This window comes from Panonychus citri, unplaced genomic scaffold (assembly GCF_014898815.1).
Source record: "Panonychus citri isolate SS breed McGregor unplaced genomic scaffold, ASM1489881v1 Contig00009, whole genome shotgun sequence".
NCBI classification, from domain to species: domain Eukaryota; kingdom Metazoa; phylum Arthropoda; class Arachnida; order Trombidiformes; family Tetranychidae; genus Panonychus; species Panonychus citri.
The window spans coordinates 39,670-61,031 of record NW_026515414.1 but is presented as its reverse complement, the minus strand read 5'-3'; the positions used below and the strand labels follow the sequence as shown (position 1 = coordinate 61,031).

General features: G+C 31.3%; 4 protein-coding genes across 4 annotated transcripts; all 4 read right to left on the bottom strand.

The window, feature by feature from the left end:
* Window positions 1-251: 251 nt before the first annotated feature.
* Window positions 252-3,746, bottom strand: LOC128389519 (uncharacterized). The gene is made up of 10 exons (XM_053349125.1): window positions 3,635-3,746; window positions 3,328-3,567; window positions 3,145-3,255; window positions 2,510-2,581; window positions 2,292-2,445; window positions 2,039-2,215; window positions 1,838-1,961; window positions 1,550-1,767; window positions 966-1,490; window positions 252-892 (listed from the first exon to the last, which is right to left on the bottom strand). The coding sequence occupies exons 1-10, from the start codon at window positions 3,731-3,733 to the stop codon at window positions 411-413; spliced, it is 2,202 nt and encodes a 733-aa protein (XP_053205100.1). The 5' UTR covers window positions 3,734-3,746; the 3' UTR covers window positions 252-410.
* A 68-nt stretch (window positions 3,747-3,814) lies between these two features.
* LOC128389639 (uncharacterized) lies at window positions 3,815-4,929 on the bottom strand. Its single transcript, XM_053349264.1, has 6 exons — window positions 4,817-4,929; window positions 4,669-4,748; window positions 4,440-4,596; window positions 4,232-4,362; window positions 4,063-4,156; window positions 3,815-3,978 (listed from the first exon to the last, which is right to left on the bottom strand). The coding sequence occupies exons 1-6, from the start codon at window positions 4,866-4,868 to the stop codon at window positions 3,815-3,817; spliced, it is 678 nt and encodes a 225-aa protein (XP_053205239.1). The 5' UTR covers window positions 4,869-4,929.
* Window positions 4,930-11,956: 7,027 nt separating this feature from the next.
* LOC128389471 (uncharacterized) lies at window positions 11,957-12,629 on the bottom strand. The gene is made up of 2 exons (XM_053349073.1): window positions 12,456-12,629; window positions 11,957-12,370 (listed from the first exon to the last, which is right to left on the bottom strand). The coding sequence occupies exons 1-2, from the start codon at window positions 12,514-12,516 to the stop codon at window positions 12,048-12,050; spliced, it is 384 nt and encodes a 127-aa protein (XP_053205048.1). The 5' UTR covers window positions 12,517-12,629; the 3' UTR covers window positions 11,957-12,047.
* A 5,949-nt stretch (window positions 12,630-18,578) lies between these two features.
* LOC128389603 (uncharacterized) lies at window positions 18,579-19,703 on the bottom strand. The gene is made up of 2 exons (XM_053349218.1): window positions 19,544-19,703; window positions 18,579-19,465 (listed from the first exon to the last, which is right to left on the bottom strand). The coding sequence occupies exons 1-2, from the start codon at window positions 19,575-19,577 to the stop codon at window positions 18,627-18,629; spliced, it is 873 nt and encodes a 290-aa protein (XP_053205193.1). The 5' UTR covers window positions 19,578-19,703; the 3' UTR covers window positions 18,579-18,626.
* Window positions 19,704-21,362: the final 1,659 nt, after the last annotated feature.

The window sequence follows — 21,362 nt, the reverse complement described above, 5'->3', positions numbered from 1 at the left end:
AAAAGAAAAGTAAGAAAATGATTTAAGTTGAAGTTTTTCGTATCATTGCTTATAAAAGTTCATTTCTCATACGATAATAAACAATGTTGACCTTGGCGTTCAAACTAATCGGCCAGGGATCAGGTAAGACTTTTGCAACTTCATTGTTCATTGAATATGTATGTACAAGCATTTGGCTTATTATTAATATCTTCCAAGGGAAATAATTCAAATGCATTGATTATTAATTGGTTAGATGAATGCCAGAAAAGTTATCAATAGCAATGGAGTTTATTCAGCGATTATCAATGAATATTTATGGTAAAAATAATATTTAATTTACTTAATTTTTTCAATTGTAATTTTAAGAGTTACATTAATTATTGATTTAGATCAAGTTGAAACTACCAATTGCCTTTTTGGATGGAGATTCAATTAGCTTCTGGCTGTTCATCGTCTACTTGTCGAGTCCAAGTGAAACTTTGGCCATTACTTGAACTTTGAGTACTTCGATTTTTTATCTTCAAATACGCAATTGGAAGTCCAATGCCGAATAAGAAACCAGTGGCTATGAAGATCAAAATTATTCCAAATGCTGCTGATCCGCTGGTACCTTTTTTTACCATGGAAGTTGATTGTTTTTTCGTATTCGAGCTTTTAACTAGTTCGTAATTGTAACAACTCGTTGCATCTGTGGTTGCAGTCTTTGAATCTTTGACTGAGTATTTCGACAATGAACAAGTACTTGTCGATCGACCTGATGGACAGAAGTTGAACGATTGACAAGAGTCCGAATCATCAGTCCAACTGTAACATAAAGCGGCACATTGATCATAATTTAAATTGAATTCGACGTGAAAAGTTTCCGATACAAGTTTTCTTCCTGTGGCCTGATACATATTCGAAACTTTGGCTAAAGAAATAAGGAAACAATAGTCATATAATAATTGTTCATTTTTTCTAACACTTTCACTAATTAGACTTACGAATGTAAATTTCGCATTCAGAATCATATTCGGTACTCGAATCTGTATAAAATCCACCCATGGTACAAGTTGAGCCACAACTTTGGAATGAGACACAGTTTTCATCTGAACTACATTCTGCTGCACATTGATCGACAAACAATTCTAGTGGGATCGAAGATGGTGATTTGAATTGACGATTTCTGATCACTGAGTAATCGAGTAAATTGTTTTTGGTATAAACTGCGCAGTTTGAGTCACTCTTGGTCAGATCAATTGGAGCTTTTTCGGAGGTCATATTCGTCACTGCACATTCACTTGTCTTCTCTCCAGAACAATAAGAGAAAGTTCGACATTCTAATTCATCTGAGTTTTTACAATTTCGATAACAGTCGGCAAATGTCTTCACATTTGCCACAACAACAACATTTGGATCTTCAGCTTTTAATTTCTCTCCAGAATGAGAAAGGTAAAACAGATCGTTTGAATGGTCAGTTTTGTCTCGAGTTTCATCCAAAATATCAATTACTTTGTAATTGATTGAAGCTGAAGAAAAAGGATAAAATGGTTAGAAATTAAGACAAAAAGTTCGATATAAAACCTACTCCAGGATTTATCAGTCAGTGAGACAGTTTTGTAAGCTGTATCTCGAAGTAAACGGGACTGAAGATCTTTGTTTGAAATTTCTCGAATCATTCGATTTAAATTGTGTAATGGTATTTGGAACACTTGACAAACTTGACCTTTTTCAGCATCTTCTTTGACATTTTCGATTCCTTTCATGGTACCACAAGTATTACGCGTTGGACAGAAGAGAACAACACTTTTTGCAAGAACATAAAACAATAAGAAAATTAATTCAATCTAATAAAAGTTATTATTATTAAACTCACTCGAAATCAGAATAATCAGTTGATAGTCGGCTTAGACAGTCAATTTCTCCTGCAGTTTTAATAGTTCGTGACAGTGACTTCAAAGTACCATCGCTAACAAAATATGTTCTGGGGGAAAATACATCTGATACGAAAGAGATCGAATTTTTGTTCAGTGGGAAACGAGGGTTGAAAATAGCAGTTGGGCTATAATGTATTCACCTAGTAGATTTGGTGCTTCAAGAAAATCGATCCTGATATCAATCGTCGAAGTACTGAAAGTAACATCCATTTCACTTAGTCTTAATGGACTAAGGTCATATCCGTAGAGTAGTGAATCTCTCAAGCGGTCTGTCAACGTGTACACATTATCTTCAGCAAGCTTCATACAATTCGGTGCTAAAAGTTTGACCACATGAAAAGGTTAATGCTTTGATATTCGGCCTTCAATTTCAATGAACAAACATTTTCTTACTTTGACATCCTAGTTGAAAGGTAAGCGTCTTTTCACCAGAGAAATATTTACATCCAGCTAATGAAAACTTATCATGAAATTCGGATTCAATATCTGAAACGCGGAAATCCAAGTAATCTCTCTGAATAACTTCAACAAGTTGATACTTCTCTTTCTAATATTAGATATTAATAGAATTAATCTTCAACGAGTCAATCAAGAACTTAGCATTACATTACCTTGGCATCTAACTTGTAACAGTTAATTATCGTTGCAACAAGCATGTATCCACGAAAAACGCTATTATCGGTCTAAATGATTTAGAAAATAATAATTAATAAAAGCTTTTCAAAATACAGCGAAACTTTGAATTGACTAATCAATTCAAAACAAAAAAGAGGAAACACTTTGTAATAATATAAATTTTCTGTAGCATGACCTTTACCCCAAAATCTATCAAATATTGAAAAATTTAGATCCTATTTAACAGTTTTCTGACAAAAGTTTGTTTATTTGAGAGACCCGAATATTTAAATGCTAAGATACTTTGATCAGAATCATTTGTTATAAAACTTTTTTTCTTAATAATCGGGGATTCAGTTAAACCAATTCTGTCATAAATTCACTTCTTTCTTTTCTTTATTTTCTCTCGATCTCTTTTTAAAATTGACCGCTTCACGATAGGGAAATTTAACTATTTCATATTGGCAGAATTTCTCATGAATGGATCCTCAGATCATTATATTCACACCTCATGGGAATTTAGACTTAATTTTTTGATATCAAGTTATTGCATAGAATCCTCGTAGTTTTAGCTCAAGTTGTTACGAAATTTCGCTTATCTTAATCATTAATGCAGAAGATTTAAACTTACAGTTTCAGTGAAATATTGAGTAACCACAACCTTATCGTATTTGTCGTTATTAGTAATAGTATCATACTGGATTGATTCCCATGCTTTCACCACGAATCCAGGTCGATATTCCTGAGAAAAGAAACAAAAAGGAGTTTTGATTATAAACTAATCGTCAAAGATTAACTTGCATGTTTAACTTACAAGGTACATTTCACCTAAATACTTGTAATGTCCTTCCAACATAAACAATGTTATCAAACTAAATTGACCAGTGGATTGATCAATACCAGGTGATGTTTTTTCAGCTAACATGATGTTACAAGATCCGCCATCTTGAAATATATTAACTATTCCAAGTGAATAGTCATAAAGAGCTTCCGTTTCAATGCCAAGAAGTGATGTTTTCAAACGCATCAATTTGAGCTTACCATCAGCATGTATCTATTAATATAAAAGAGAGTTTAACATTATTATCGGATCGGCGATGACTTAATCCGATCTCTCTTACCTCGCTGATACTTTTAGTAGTTGTTGGACCAGTAATTGTTTCCGAAAGTATGAAATGGACAAAATAGAAATCCAACATCGGAAGAGGAAGTATCTTCATAATAAGCTGAACAACCGAGTCCTGAAGTGGCTGTGAAACAAAGGCGATTGATAAGTTCACTACTGAAGAGCTTTTGTTGAATTATCTTACGTTGACAATTTTCGATAAATCTTTAGTCGCGTCCATCTCTTGTAAGTAAATATCCAAAATTAGATTTTCTTTCGTTGAATATGCTTCAGATGGGTTACTCCCACTGAAAGCAATTCGACTCGGTGCTTGTAGACCTGATTCTTTATCCAAGTTAGCTGATTTGATATGGAAAATGTCAGGAAAAATTGAAATTTAATCAAAGATAATAAATAAATATCAAGAAGTGATAATTAACTTACATTTGTAATAATAAGTGATATTCAATTTATAGTTGATATTGGTTTTGAAACTTTTCATCATTGTGCCTCTCACATTTTTATCCGCACTCTTTTCCTGATTTGTTGATTAGATTGAAAATCGAACCAGTTAGATAGTAATTTTTGTGATTGACTTAATATTCAACGTTACCCAAATTAGTGAATTATGTCCGAGACGATAAAGTATCGATGGTCCCATGGCTACTAACAAACTCGTCAATCGCTTATTGATCCCAGGTAAGAGTTGAGAGCTCGACAATTTGTATAAATAACAATCGATACCTTATCAGAAAAAAGTCAACAATTACTTTTAATTTAATAAAAAGTGATAATTAATCTAATAATTTAGGAAACTTTACCCATAATCACTTGACGCTCATTACTGTCCTTCCCGTTTCCGTCCTTCATATTGTAATAAACATTGAATGTATTTTTAGGTGAATCAACTACAATCATTCCGTTAATTGTTGATGTCGATGAAATAAACTCTTGCATAAAGTATCTATCTCCATTGCCCTGTTAATAGTAACAATCAGCTAATTTAGTAATAGTTTCAATTTGCAGATTAAAACATTGATTAATATTTACCAAGTCTTTTAACGTTGCATGAATAATGTAATTACCCCTTGGTAGATTCAACGGTAAGTCCATCAATGAAGTAATTGACGCTGGTAAAATAATTTGATTGAAATATTAATCAACTGCTAACAATTAGCTAAGTTTAATATAAGCTTACCTGAATTACCAGAAATAATCATCAAAAAAAGACATAACAATAAAGGTAACATTTTCAAGCTGATACTTGGTGATGGTGACACTTTTTTATGCAGCAACTTGTTAACGTAGTTGAATTGTAATGAATAGGTAGTAAGTAGATAATTGTTTTAATTGTTTATCAATAAATTACCGGTTAAATTGTGATAAGATTTGTAACAATTTGATATCATTATCATTACCAGGCAAAAACAACGCCTTTCGTTTAAGCAACGTCGAAGACCAAAGGAGTGCGGCAAAGGCCATGGAATTAGTTAGACCTTAATGCCTACTTTTATATAAAGAAAATCGCCCTGAGATCATTTTGAAACCATTTTAGTCATTTCTTTTCAAAATGTCATCATTAATAATTAGAAGATTTCAGAGTAAAAATTAATTTCGAATGTACAATAATTAGGAAAACGTTGTGAGAATAATTACTTTAATTGTTGAAACTTTCAAACGACAATAATGGATTTGCTGATAATTAAACCGATAATCAAATCATTTGCTTGATAATAATTAGCAAAAGAGGATATCAAAAAGAATAGGGAATCGGCCAATCGCACAAATAAGACAATCAAATTTACTGAGTAAACATGATTTACTGAATACAAAAATTTCGTCAATTTTTACTTTTTGAGATGTTAAATTTCTGCATAGAGATGCTGTAAGTATACAGAGACTAATTTTGTTAATTAATGAGACAAAACAATCAGATAAGATCAGTTTTTGTTTCCATTTTTGGAATCAGCATAAAAAGTTGATTCAGAAACATAAGCGAAAATTTTTTGGGTGAAGGGCGGATTTAATATGCCCCTTATCAACTATAACTAATCATTACTACTATTTTTTTATTATCTAATCAACGTTACAACTGTAGAGACATCTGATGAATTTAATTCTAATCTATTCTTTTGGAGGCATTTTCAACAATTAGTTGCAAGTAAATCAATTGAATGGTTCGAGCAATACCATTGTTATGATCTGTTTAGGTTCTGATGATTTGGTGATTTTTTCACGAACTCAGCATGTGACCAGTGGAAGCAGAAATAGAAAAAGTTAATGAGAGTAAGGCGAAGAGTTGGCGTAACTGCCGATTTGCCCACCGACGTGATAAAATTAGTATTTATCACGAACAGATTACCGAAGGTAAATCCAGAGCGTTCGTTGTATGAACATATTAAAAGAAACATCTATTTCATATTACATAAGCATGTTGATAACTCATCAAAAGATAAAAGTAATGAACAAATCAATATTGGAACTTATATAAGTATATTAAACTTTAGCCTAGTGACGAAATAAATCAATAAATAGCCACTTCGCGATCATTTTCAAGCTGATGAATGAGATTCAATGGAATTTCTCTTATTGAATTTTATTTCAGTATTAAATCAAATTGAACAAGACAGTAAGTTATCAATTTGGCTTATATTAATACATGTATTTTAACTCGCAAGTAAATGACAATTGATGAGATTTTGAGATTTTATTGCGACGGGAAATCATTTGTGAAGGAAATTGGCCAGAGTAATGCTTATTGTAAGTGTCAATGTGAACATTGAAGTGATGAAATTGGTATTAATCACAAATAAATTTCCAAAGGTAAATCCAACATTTTTCCAAAGGATTCGATTTATGAAGATGTCATGCTAATTGTGTAAACAGAAAAGAGATTATCAGTAATAGAATCAATCTGATCATAAGTGAAATTTACCTCGTGTTGTAATTGTTGTGACTTTGGTGAGAAAGAGATATTGTATAAGTCTTCTAATCCATAAATCGCAATTTGATTGATCGAAACCAGTCGAGCTGTGAGGTAGGCGATTAATATGAAATCAGCAACCATAAAAAGAATCCAAATGAAATTGAAATTCTTTGGATGACCAAAAGTATCAACGACATTTACAATTCCAAATACTCCAGCGTGAATATATAATATGGTTATGAAATATCGAAACTTTCGATTGATTGTGAAGCTAATACGGCGTAACTATAACCTAATCGAATCTTTCTCAATTTTTCTAACATGATTGCCGGGGTTTCATGACAGGAGAAGTTTTTAATATTCTTATTTATCGAGTCAAAAATAGCTTCTAAACAAATACAAGAATCAATGACTATGTTTAAAAAGAATGAATTTCCAATATCGAAGCAAACATGAAGAGAAAATTTTACAATCGATGGCAAACTTAAAAGTTTACTATCAAAATGTTTTGGAGAAAATATAGAGAATATGGAAAGAAAGTATCGTTATTAGATAAATGTATTTAATTCGACGTTTTCGCTTTATGATCAGAACAGAATTTGTATCGAGACTAAGATTACTAAGATAGAAAGTAATCACGAAAGCTTGACCAGTCTAAAGAGAACACAACAAATAGACGTGAAATCATTATTAGAAGCATAATTGATCTACGTGCCAACATGAACGAAAATAGTCCATTCGATTCGATGTAAAACTCGTACCAATCAGCTGATAGAAAAGTGATTGGATCGCCAATGATACCGATAGCCACGATTAGGAACCATTTAGGTAAAGATGAGAATATCCATCTCGATGGAAATATAAAACCAGCAAGAATAATTGAATTATTAATTTCACTCGGACCATTAGAACCTTCCATGTCTTTGATTACTCCACGATTAAACTGATTTAATATTACTAAATTGGAACTAATCCTTTCTCTATGATATGTACTACAGTATAAGTAATATCGATTCTCGACTACTGTGCAAGTCCGCAAATGATTGATCTCTTGTTTCTGTTTCTAATGAAAAGATTTCCTGGATTTAATTTAATCGCCAAAGAGAAGTCTCCTGTTGATTATTTTGTTCGAGCAGGTAGTCAGTGAATAGTTTCGACATAATCAATGAATGATTAGTTGATATCAAAATATATTGATTCTCATCAAGCTTTCATTGACTTACACCAATTTAAAAGGATTATTTTTAAAGTTCGTCATTTACACATTAATATAAACGATAAAATGAATGATCAACAAATTGATAACAACAGGAACAGATCGAGAGCTCTAGAAAATTTAGATGTTTGATTTTAAATCAAAGGACAACAGGCGTTTCTGCCTAAAATTTTTTATATTTTTTCTGTTCATTTTCTGGTTGAGCTCATGCATAGATTAAAAAATTTTTCGTATTTTTTAATTTGGGCTGAAACTTTTCAAAATAATAAAAAATAGGCAATGTTTTCGCAGCTCAATGAAAAACATTGTCCAAAAGTGACCTACTCTTCCGAAAATGGAATCATGACTTATCAAAATTTCAATGTTTAATCTATCGATTGATATATTTTTATAATCCTAAGTAATTTAACTTTCGAGAAATAATGAATCAAAATTTGAGTCCAACCTTTTGTCGACTAGGTTAATAGTTTGAGATAGTGATTAAAAATCGAACAACTAATTAAATCAAGAATTAAAATAAAGTTCCCTACGATAGTGTGGTCCAACCTAATCATATTTTTTATTCTTTTAAATTATACCTCACTAATCAGCCTTATGGTACCTGTAAAAACTATCTATCAATTCATAGATGAATATTGACATGTTGGGTAAGCACAACAGGTAGTAAACTCGATCTTCAGGATAATAAATAGCGAGGCGAATCTATTAATAGTAAAATTTATAATCTCGAGGGTTCAGAACCCAAGAAAACCTTATCAATTTTCTTACGTGTCATTTGTTAATTACTTACTGCATTAGTTACTTGGTCAGTATTTTGATTAATTTAGATCAGTTTAGACTGTTTTCTCCGAAGTTGGGTGGAAAATTCAAGGACATAACGCGGGGATAAGTTTTAACTTTTGTTTTAATTTTAATACAATAATGTATTAATATTTGAAATTTTGAGAAAAGTTACATGTTATCTATTTGATGAACTAGCCGGAGGACTTTTTTACAAACCTCTTATAGAGATATAATTCTAGTTTAAAGATCCAAAGTTTAAATCTCTCAATGAAATAATTTTCTCGTAAGAAATAAATCAAACAAAAAATATAACAGATGAATAAATATTTCAAATTTCAAAGAAAAACTGATAAATTAATCGATTGGTCCATAACAAATCATAATATATTCATATTCTTCAATTATTTCTCGTAATATTTCAATTTCATCTTTTTCGTCCAATTCGATCTCTTTAATTGGAATCAATTTACTTCGATTAACTATCGATATTAAATACCGTAATTGTATCTTTTCGTCTTTTATCGATTCTAAATTCTCTTCGTTTTCTTTGATCTTTTCTTTCAATTTCTCAATTTGTGAGTTAATTTCCATCTCGAAATCTTTTTTCATTCCAAGTCCAAACTCGTTAATTTGTTTGGTGAATTTTCCATCAGCGTTAAAGCTAAAAGGAGTTCGTCTATTAGGTCGAAAATTATCCAACAATTTACCAAGAGTTTCCAAAACATAGCAAAACTCATTTAGAGATTGATCAAACAAAAAACCGCTAAGGTAGTTTTCTTGACCAGTAATCGGTCGCTTAAGTTTCAATGTGCTCATTGATCTTTTCATCATTTCCATTCCACTCTTGATAATAATCATTTGTCCACGATTAGTAACTTTACGATTGAATCCATTGATCATCTCCTCGAAATTTTCTTCAATATAATCTCTAATAAGGTAGCTCTTGCCGAGACGAGCACGAACCATTATTTTTGTAGTTCCGAAATGTTTTAAGTGGCTTTTTTGGCTTGTAACGGTAAAGTCGATATTCTAATGCATCTCGATCATAAGCTATTTTGATCTTAGCCAAACATAAACGATCAGCTAAGTCAAGAGATATTGAATGCAGCTCATCAACACTGAAATCTGAAGTAGTCGCAGCTTCAATGACATCGACCATATTAATGAACTTATCACATACTTCCTCGGTTTTCTGTCCTGGAAAGCGTTCCAGGGCAATGTATTAAGATAATGAATATACTTGATTAGATGGATCAAAACTACTGTAAGGTGTTGATGTGGATTCGAGTTCAGCTCCTTGTAAATTATATCGTCTCTTATAAACCATCGGGAACATCAACCGTTGGTCCGGGTAATAGTCTAAGTTAAATAATAAGCGCTATTTGACATTTTGCTGACGATTTGCGAACCTTATTAAAACTCGTTGTGATATTTTCATTCCTAAAATTATACAATCTGATCCTAGTTGTGATTTCATAGATGACAATTTCTTTAGTTGTTTGATGTAAATATTGTATCTTCTAAGAGTCGCAAGTCTACAAATTTCATCTGTTCTATTTACTACTTTGCTTTCAATCCAGTTCTTTTTACTAGCTTCCATGTAATCGATAACATCACCGAAAGAATCAGCCCCTTTGTCGTTGATTGTTGCAAATATCTCGTGACTTTCGTCGAACTGATCGTTAGTTTTTAGAGCAACAAGCAACCCAAACGTTTCCTTAACAATTAATCGAATTCCATTAACAATATCTCGTAGCTTTGCTGTTTGCTTTGGTTTATTATCCATTTCCATGTCAACCGATGATAATTTATCATTCAAGAGATTAAGTTTATCACAAGAGATTTTGATTAACATTAATTGTCCTTCATTCATCTCTTTGCTTTGTTGATAAATTTTAATTCACTTTGGACAAGTTTAAGTAATGATTTCACTTGGATATGAGAATCAAAATTTGACTTGAGATCCAAAGATTTCAATAGATCATCAATAACTGATGAGAAATCGTAAGGTGATTTGTAACCAGAATCCAATTCATCCAATTGGGTTGCACAAAATTTTAGAAATCGCTCAATAAAAGACAGGATTATATTGATAAATTTAGAGTAAGGTATCGCCCAGAAAGACAATGTAAGACTTTCATAATCTTTCGTCATCCGATAGTTTGGACATTGCAGCAACAGCTGATAAAGTTGCGAAGCTTCATCGATATATTTTTGTGGTCCATTCAACACAATCAGCGCCTCATCAACAATTTCAACCTTTCTTTTGGAAACATCAATCTTCCTCTGGGAAACGATTCGATCCTCTGAACTAAGCTCATCCAAAGAGACTTTACTCAATTCACTTTCCGTAAGCAATTTATCACGATAAGATTCAACATCTTTGATAACTTGAAACAACGCAGGAAGATTTGAATAACTAGTCCAAGTAAAAAAAGTCGTAGGCACTTTAAAGGGATTATCCATTGGGCTCTAATCAACTAGACTAATTATTGGTAATTTATACAGCTGACTAATAATCAAAATAATTGAGACTTTATGTGAATTGAAAATATAAAACTGAATTGGTATAAAACACCACAATTAACTATTGTTTTCTAAGATGACAGTTTCAAGGACACAGTGAATAGACTAGTAAATATTAAGAGATTTAATTCAGTAAATAAAAAATGATGAATATATTTCATCAGATTTTATGGCAATTAAAAACGAACTGCAAATTGCACTGCAATTATTGCAGTTTGCAATCATCAAGTCAGAGCTCCATATTCACCAGAATTACTCCATCTATTGGGTTTCAATTTAGATTCCAATCTTTTTCATAGCTAAATTGCACATTTTTCTTGTTTATTTTGACCAATCACATCTCTTTCCAGGATAGGAAAATCTATCAACTTTTAATTCATTCTGTTTCGATTTGATTGTGTGTAATTCAGGTAATTCATTTGAATTTACTCATAGACGTTGAGACAGTTTGAAGAGAAAATCTATATACAGCCTTCGTCACAAGTTCGAGGACTTTCGACGCTTTTGCGAAAATCAGGCCAAACGACAAAATCGGGAGTTTTCGTTTTTTTAAATCTGAGCCTCGTTCGTTACGTTATTGTGAATTATGAAGTTGAGGATTTTTCTTCCATTTTTCTTTGTTAAAACTTGTTTTTAGATCATTTGTAAGAGTTGACCTCAAAGTTTTCATCCTTTTGCTTTTCCATATTCGATTACGCCAGTAGCTCTTAAATTTCCAGCAAGATAATTTTGTTCATTTTGAGAGATCATCAGAATTGATATACGATCATCAGTTATTGATTATCTATGATCCAAATGAATGATAATTGCTTTAATCCCGTTGTGATTGAAGCTGCGACTGATTCAGATTTCAATGTTGATGAGCATTCGATTAATTAATTTGTCAGTTTTTCTTTGCAATTTTAAATATTTATTGATTCATGATAATATTTTCTGTTTAATTTGGTTTTTTATGTGAAAATTATTTCACCAAAAAATTTAAACTTTTGGTTTTTCATATATCTCCATAAGAGGTTTGTAAATAAGGTTGTCGGCCAATTCACCAGCATTCTCCTCAAGAGTCTTCCATGGCTTGAATCCAGGTAACTTAAAGAGACTAAGAGCATCGGTGACAATTTTGTTAACGGTATCATTCAATGAACCCATCACTTCGGGACTCCAATCAGGTTCCAATGACTTCTTGACAACATTTACTAAATTTTCTTGAAGAGTAGCGGAATTATTCCAGTTGGTTAGATTGTTCTCAATGTTCTTGACAAAATCAAGTGACTCATAAACAATGTGCAGAAATGGTCCAGGTACTTTGAGATCGAAATAGAAAAAGAAAAAGAAAACAATCAATAGTTTACGAACTGGTTATAAATAAATAAATGTAATTGTACTTACCATGTTTAGCGTTGATCGATGAAACACAGAAAAGAGCAGTCAAGACAAGAAAAGCTTTCATATTGATTGAATTGAGTACTACTGAGTAATTAAGAAAAGTTTCAAAAAAAATGAATGTTCGAAGGATTTTGTTGTTCGTTTCAACTGTTTACTTTTTGAGCTGTTAAATTTCTGCATAGAGATGCTGTAAGTATACAGAGACTAATTTTGTTAATTAATGAGACTAAACAATCAGATAAGATCAGTTTTTGTTTCCATTTTTGGAATCAGCATAAAAAGTTGATTCAGAAACATAAGCGAAAATTTTTTGGGTGAAGGGCGGATTTAATATGCCCCTTATCAACTATAACTAATCATTACTACTATTTTTTGATTATCTAATCAACGTTACAACTGTAGAGACATCTGATGAATTTAATTCTAATCTATTCTTTTGGAGGCATTTTCAACAATTAGTTGCAAGTAAATCAATTGAATGGTTCGAGCAATACCATTGTTATGATCTGTTTAGGTTCTGATGATTTGGTGATTTTTTCATGAACTCAGCATGTGACCAGTGGAAGCAGAAATAGAAAAAGTTAATGAGAGTAAGGCGAAGAGTTGGCGTAACTGCCGATTTGCCTACCGACGTGATAAAATTAGTATTTATCACGAACAGATTACCGAAGGTAAATCCAGAGCGTTCGTTGTATGAACATATTGAAAGAAACACCTATTTCATATTACATGAGCATGTCGATAACTCATCAAAAGATACAAGTAATGAACAAATCAATATTGAAACTTTTATATTAAACTTTAGCCTAGCGACGAAATAAATCAATAAATAGTCACTTCGCACAATTCATATATTAATATATCGTTACATAATCATTTTCAAGCTGATGAATGAGATTCAATGCAATTTCTCATATTGAATTTTATTTCAGTATTAAATCAAATTGAACAAGACAGTAAGTTATCAATTTGGTTCATACATGTATTTTAACTCACAAGTAAATGACAATTGATGAGATTTTGAGATTTTGTGGTGATTGGGAATCATTTCTGAAGGAAATTGGCCAGAGTGATACTTATTGTAAGTGTCAATGTGAACATTGAAGTGATGAAATTGGTGTTAATTACGAATAGATTTCCAAAGGTAAATCCAACATTTTTCCAAAGGATTCGATTTATGAAGATGTCATGCTAATTGTGTAAACAGAAAAGAGATTATCAGTAATAGAATCAATCTGATTATAAGTGAAATTTACCTCGTGTTGTAGTTGTTGTGACTTTGGTGAGAAAGAGATATTGTATAAGTCTTCTAATCCATAAATCGCAATTTGATTGATCGAAACCAGTCGAGCTGTGAGGTAGGCGATTAATATGAAATCAGCAATCATAAAAAGAATCCAAATGAAATTGAAATTCTTTGGATGACCAAAAGTATCAACGACATTTACAATTCCAAATACTCCAGCGTGAATATATAATATGGTTATGAAATATCGGGCGAACTTTTCGATTGATTGTGAAGCAAATACTGCGTAACTATAACCTAATCGAATCTTTCTCAATTTTTCTAACATGGTTGCCGGGGTTTCATGACAGGAGAAGTTTTTAATATTCTTATTTATCGAGTCAAAAATAGCTTCTAAACAAATACAAGAATCAATGACTATGTTTAAAAAGAATGAATTTCCAATATCGAAGCAAACATGAAGAGAAAATTTTACAATCGAAGGCAAACTTAAAAGTTTACTATCAAAATGTTTTGGAGAAAATATAGAGAGAATGTGGAAAGAAAGTATCAATGTTATTAGATAAATGTATTTAATTCGACGTTTTCGCTTTATGATCAGAACAGAATTTGTATCGAGACTAAGATTACTCAGATAGCGAAAGTAATCACGAAAGCTTGACCAGTCTAAAGAGAACACAACAAATAGACGTGAAATCATTATTAGAAGCATAATTGATCTACGTGCCAACATGAACGAAAATAGTCCATTCGATTCGATGTAAAACTGTACCAATCAGCTGATAGAAAAGTGATTGGATCAAGCCAATGATACCGATAGCCACGATTAGGAACCATTTAGGTAAAGATGAGAATATCCATCTCGATGGAAATATAAAACCAGCAAGAATAATTGAATTATTAATTTCACTCGGACCATTAGAACCTTCCATGTCTTTGATTACTCCACGATTAAACTGATTTAATATTACTAAATTGGAACTAATCCTTTCTCTATGATATGTACTACAGTATAAGTAATATCGATTCTCGACTACTGTGCAAGTCCGCAAATGATTGATCTCTTGTTTCTGTTTCTAATGAAAAGATTTCCTGGATTTAATTTAATCGCCACAGAGAAGTCTCCTGTTGATTATTTTGTTCGAGCAGGTAGTCAGTGAGTAGTTTCGACATAATCAATGAATGATTAGTTGATATCAAAATATATTGATTCTCATCGTATAGATTCTGATTATTATTTTTTCGCTAATGTTTTTCTGCAATTGGCCCAAGGTATTAATACTAAAAATAGAAAAAATTAATGAGAGCGAGGGTCAACGTAAGTGCCAATGAGAACAACGAGACGATAAAATTAGTATTTATCACGAACAGATTTCCGAAAGTGAATCCAACATTTTTCCAGAGCATTCGTTCCATGAACATATTATTCTGAAGAAAAGAATATTTGAAAAATGGTTGGTATAGTTTAAGAATTATTCTGGGTGAAGCTCAATAGGCAATAATTATGGACAATAAGGGTCAACCGGGCAGTTCAAATAATCAACCAAATTATTTAATTGTTCGAATGTTTGAGTTTCTCAGGCTCTCCGGGCCTTACTTTCTCGATTTTGATTCTTTTAATGAAGACTTAACACAAACTAATTTAAACAAAAATATTTAATTAACTTCGGTAGATAAAGTTTGCAATTGATCATGCAGCTCCATCCAGAGTAATCCTTAAACATACCCTTAAGTTGACTTTTCTTATTTTATTGAAGGAATTATTAATAAACAAACCTGATACTGAAATCGACGACTTGTTGCTCCTAGTGAGATTTCGTATAAATCCTCTAATCCATGATTTGAGAGTTGATTAAGTGAAACAAATCTATTCGTAAAGTAAACAAGGTAAATAACATCAGCTACTGTGTAGATAATCCAAGTAGGATCTACGATTTTCGTATTGCCAAAAGCACGAACATTATTAAGAACACCAAATACCCCCATTTGAATGTATAATAAGGTTATATAATATCGCCCGAACTTTTCGCTTGATTGAGTTGCTCGGATCAGATGACTATAGTTTAATCGAATTTTTTTCATTTGTTGTAGCAGTATTTCTAGGGCCTCATTTCGAGGAAAATCTTTAATCCTAACATTTATCGAGGAAAAAGCCACTTCCAAACATATACAAGAATCAACAATTAAATTGAGTAAGAAAAAGTTACCAATTGTTGCAATGACATTGAAACTATTAACTAGAAAACATTGACCTTTAAAAAAGAGCTTTTTGTGACATAATCGAAAAGGTAGACAAGCGTATGAAAGAAACAGTATGACCAGAACAATTTTCTTAATTCGACGAGCTCGTCTTATCTTTTCAACAGAACATGAGTTGGAATCAATATCATAGACACAAAGTCGTTGAATATAATCACAAAAATACGACCAATTCATAGAACAAGCGATAATCATTCGGAGTCCCAAAATCGTAAGATTGAAAGCAGCGCAAACTATTCGAAAAATTGAAAGTTTATCCTCTTTCATTGCGAAACTGTCATTATAAATATCCAATGACACTGAGTTTATAAACACTAGACCGGAAAAAATTCCCGTTGTGGATCTCACAAACCATTTAGGTGAATCTGAACTAATAATTATCTGAGGATGGAAAATAACATCTTTTACAACAATTGAATTGTAGTTTATTTGATCATTAATCATTTTCAACAAAGTTAAAACGGTAAAGAGACTTGAAAAATGAGTAAGGTAAACTCGGCACTTAAGAAACATCTATTTCATATTACATGAGCATGTCGATAGCTCATCAATAGATAAGAGTAATGAACAAATCAATATTGGAACTTTTATATTAAACTTTAGCCTAGCGACGAAATAAATCAATAAATAGTCACTTCGCACAATTCATATATTAATATATCGTTGCATAATCGTTTTCAAGCTGATGAATGAGATTCAATGCAATTTCTCATATTGAATTTTATTTCAGTGTTAAATCAAATTGAACAAGACGTAAGTTATCAATTTGGTTTATACATGTATTTTAACTCGCAAGTAAATGACAATTGATGAGATTTTGAGATTTTATTGTGACGGTAAATCATTTTTGAAAGAAATTGGCCATAGTGATGTTACGTAATGTCTCAGTTCGTTCCAAAGTGAACATTGAAGTGATGAAATTGATGTTGATTACAAATAAAGTTCCAAAGGCAAATCCAACATTTTTAATTTTCCAACATTCTGGATGAGTTTCCAATTTGTTACTCACTAATTCAATTCGAACATCAACTTCAACTATCCACTACCAATGAATTCAGTACTTCGATTTATTATTATTTCAATTTTATTGAGCAAATTTTCTAATCAGTTATTCAAAGCTTTTTGGTTCTCTATTGTTACAATTTAAGATAATTCTAATGATGCCTAATCACTACAGATAGAGATACCCCAAATGCATTGATTTGGAAGACAACTGTCTGTAGGTGTATTCCTGGCTAAATGCCGAAGAGATGGAAATAACAAAGGTAAAGCTTAAAGAGAAACTCAATTTAATTCCTCACTTTATCTCTGAATAGATATTGTTTCTGCTATCTCTTGGTGGAAGTTTTTTTAGCAATCTCCTTCTAGTGATAACTCATCTTTCAAAAGTAAAAATACCGTTAAATTGAAACCAAATTAACTAATTGTTGTAATTAATAGAGTAATGGAGATAGATGCTTCATGCAAGAGTTTATTTCATCAACATCAACAATTAACGGTATGATTTTGTAAGGTCTAATTAATTCACGGGGATGAGGTACAGGCACCCTTACAAAAATGAACCGATTATTATCGTACTGCAAAGCCTAACAATCAGTGAGAGGGTTCAAAGTAATTTACCCTGATAGCCCTTTTGCTGAATAGCTTGACAATCAGTAAACAATAAATTAATTAAGGAAATTGTTTAATTGAAATAGTATCACTTTGTTGAGAATTGTAACATAGGAAACGGAAATTTGAGAAAGAGAGAGGATAAGCTTTAACTTGAGGTTAAAGGTGAAGTTGAGAGTAGAGAAAAGGTAAGAGATTAACTGTAGGTAAAGGTGTACAACTGATTGATTTGGAAAAGGAAATGGTTAAGGTATTTATCCAGGTAGGGAAAACATGTGATTGGTTACAAAGATTTAGAGCGGGATAAACAAATGTAATAATTAGTTAATTGTTGATGGAGAGAGAAAATAATTAAGAGGGAAAAGAGACAATCGAAGCGTTTCCCTTACAATTTTAGTTGACGCGCCTAAGAATAGATTCAATAATTATTACAATATAAAAGACCAAAACGGAATGGACAGTTACGAACGTAAAGTGATTATGGGTAAAGTTTTCAGACTAACTTATCGAAATTAAGATAAATTAACAATTTTCTAGACTCATTATGTTCATCATGATATTGAATTGGAATTTATTGTTGACTTGTCTTTCTTAAAGGTATCGATTGCTTATTATACGAATATCAGCATCATTCGAGTTCTGAACTTTTACCTGGGATTTATACGCCATTGACGAGTATTTTGATAGCTATGGGACCTTCGATACTTGATTGTCTTGGACATGATTCGCTATTTTGGGTAATACTAAGATTCAATCACGAAAAATAAACAAACGAATCAACTGACTCAATTTATAATCTCATTACTAATCAGGAAAAGAGTGATACTGGAAATGTCAGAGGTACAATAATGAAAAGTTTCAAAACCAATATCAACCGTAAATTAAATGTCACTTATTATTACAAATGTGAGTTACCACCTCTTGGAACTGTGCAATGCATTTTTATGCATTCGTTCATTTATTGATAATGAATGAAAGAAAGGATAGGAAGTAATTGATTATCACAAACATCCTTGGTTACCAGTATTTTATTATTAATAAATTGTTGATCATTGCACTCAATATGAACCACGTACAGCTAATGGAGAAGTTGTTGCAACTTCTGCATCAATATTTAGATCGAAGTATGTTTTGTTAGACATTTCTGGTTGATAATTTGGTGTATTAATTGTTGGTTTAGATGTTGAAGCTGATTCTTTATCAGCGAGATAATTAAATTGTGAATAGAAAAAGTCAACAATTGTTTTCAATCTTTTCAACGATTTATCAATCTCATCTTTTCGTGGATCATTAATATTATTATTATTGTAAGGTTGCCCATTGTTGTAATTAGTGGTTTTAATTGTGTAAAGATGGTTAATAAGTGAATGTAGTTCATCTTTTGCCAATGAGATCGATACTTGTTGCAATCGATTACAATTCACATTTGATTCCTTGTCCTCAATATCAGAAAGGTAATTTTCAATCAATGTGATGGTTTGGTTGTGTAATTTGTCAAATGTCTGAGTTTTTAATTGCTCCAATATTCCGTCAACAGTTAACTCGATATTGGTCATTCCATAAGAACCAAAATCAATTGGGTAAAATTCATCGACCATAATAAATTGTTCAACAAAAAACTTGACCTTTTCAGTTCCATCATGGTCAAAATAATCGGCTTTTTCCAGAGCGGTTAGTTGATTACTGAGTAATTGTAAGGTTTTCTCGGCTAAATCAAATATATCTCGTTTAGATTTATCCAAGTCTGTTAATGAATTTTTGATTTTCTTAATCATTTGTTGATTGTTATCCATTCGAGAATGAAGAAAAGAGATGATCAATGGTGGACTGTATTGATCGACTATTTGTCTTAGAAACTTGGCTTCTTCTAGTGGAGCTGTTGATGAGCTTTCCAGTCCTGGAAATATCAAATTGTAATCAAGTAATTTAGAATAAATCATAATTTAAAGAAAATTAAACTGAAATTACGACTTACCCATGGAAAGTAGCACAATTATCAATATTTTCATTCTTGCTGAGTTTCCAATTTGTTACTAACTAATTCAATTCGAACATCAACTTCAACTATCTACTTATACTAATGAATTTAGTTGCTAAGTTTATAATTCCAGTTTCATCGATCAAATTTTCTAATCAGTTATTCAATTAAAGCTTTTGGGTTCTCTATTGTTATAATTTTGATAATTCTAATGATAGCTAATCACTACAGATAGAGACACCCCAAATGCATTGATTTGGAAGACAATAGCCTGTGTAGGGTGTATTTCTTGATAACTGACGAAGAGCTGAAAACTCAAAGGTAAAGTTAAACGAGAAACTTGGTGGAAGTTTTTTGAGTAAGCTCATTTTAGTGACTATTCATATTTTAAGAGCAAAAATACCGTTATTCTATTAGATGAGAGTTTTCAACATTCTGAATTTAAAGAGTTTAATTCAAGAAAAACAATAAATTTCAATCCACGTGTGATTTTTTCCTGTTCATCCTCATTTTCATGGAACTTACAGAAAGAAGAACAAAAAATCTGCAAACTTTTTTCGCAAATTCTAATGAGCACATCTTACTACTAGCTGGAATCAATCTTAACAATAATACTTGATGTTTATCATATTTTATTAAGTTATCATTATGAAAGGTTGTATTCGATTAAATTTATTCTAAATTAACTTCGAAAATATAAAAGGAGTACATTATCCACATCCATTTTATATTAGTAGTTACTAACAATAAGATGCAAAAGTTTTTTTGATTTAGAAGATAATATATTTTCTCAACCCTAAAGATGGATTAATGATAATTCAATACAATCTAATCTATTAGCGTTACAATTGATGATAATCCCATCGAGTGATTTAACACCAAACAATAAAATGTGTGTAGGTTTAGTGTTTACATCCTTCTCATTTTGTTATTAATAAATTGATGATAAGCTGATCTATTATCAACTAGTTTCTGCTTGACACTTTTATGTTATAAGTCATTGAAATAAACAGAATGATAACAAATCATGATTACAGGTAAATCAACATTTTCTGGTTATGAGTTAATAATCAACTTGTTGTGAAATCAATCTTGATGATAAGAATCATCAATAGACAACAAATGCAATTGATTCCTGCCTTTTTTGAGTGATGTTAATTAGCTTCTGTTGATTAACCAATCTAAAGATTGACACTTGGGCCAGAAGACAAATTACTTTAAAATTAATATAAATAATTTAATCCATTTAAAATCTAATTGATGTTTCGATATAATTAGGAAATGGTAAGAAAATCTTGATGCTATTAACTTTTCAATGAAATAAACTTGTCAACATGAGAGTCGATTAATAACTAATTAAAGTTCATTGGCTTGATAATTAATGAAGAAAAGTTTTAATGTTAATGATTAAACCCTCAGAATGTTCATGCTAGGTGACGATCTTAATTTTGTCAATAGAATTTTCTTTCAATTTAAATGAAAGTCACGAAATGATTGAAATTGATTAATTTATGAGTAACCAAACAAGACCTTCAATTTAATGAATGTTATCATGATTAAAGTTTGATCGTCTTCATGAGTACCAACAATATAATGATTATTAGTTCAATTTGTTCTGGTTCATGTTCACCAATTATTTCGGGTTCACCTTTCATGATGTTTCTATAATCATAAAGTCCTTGATAATTTAAGTTATCAAACCTTTGTAAACGTCGTGATTAAGGTAAAGTCACTTTGAATTATATTTCGATCATACTTTTTATCTTCACAATTTGTCAGTAAAATTGAGACGAAGATTTTGTTATTTATAAAAATC

Excerpts from the sequence above, each read along its gene's own strand:
- LOC128389519 (XM_053349125.1), bottom strand. The coding sequence starts at position 3,733 with ATGAAGATACTTCCTCTTCCGATGTTGGATTTCTATTTTGTCCATTTC. Across the intron at positions 2,582-3,144 it reads CTCAATATTTCACTGAAACT|ACCGATAATAGCGTTTTTCG; the intron begins GTAAGTTTAAAT and ends TAAATCATTTAG. Across the intron at positions 2,446-2,509 it reads GTTACAAGTTAGATGCCAAG|AAAGAGAAGTATCAACTTGT; the intron begins GTAATGTAATGC and ends ATCTAATATTAG.
- LOC128389639 (XM_053349264.1), bottom strand. The coding sequence starts at position 4,868 with ATGTTACCTTTATTGTTATGTCTTTTTTTGATGATTATTTCTGGTAAT. Across the intron at positions 4,597-4,668 it reads ATGCAACGTTAAAAGACTTG|GGCAATGGAGATAGATACTT; the intron begins GTAAATATTAAT and ends TACTATTAACAG. Across the intron at positions 4,363-4,439 it reads TGAGCGTCAAGTGATTATGG|GTATCGATTGTTATTTATAC; the intron begins GTAAAGTTTCCT and ends TTTTCTGATAAG.
- LOC128389471 (XM_053349073.1), bottom strand. The coding sequence starts at position 12,516 with ATGAAAGCTTTTCTTGTCTTGACTGCTCTTTTCTGTGTTTCATCGATC. Across the intron at positions 12,371-12,455 it reads ATCGATCAACGCTAAACATG|TACCTGGACCATTTCTGCAC; the intron begins GTAAGTACAATT and ends TCGATCTCAAAG.
- LOC128389603 (XM_053349218.1), bottom strand. The coding sequence starts at position 19,577 with ATGAAAATATTGATAATTGTGCTACTTTCCATGG. Across the intron at positions 19,466-19,543 it reads AATTGTGCTACTTTCCATGG|GACTGGAAAGCTCATCAACA; the intron begins GTAAGTCGTAAT and ends TGATATTTCCAG.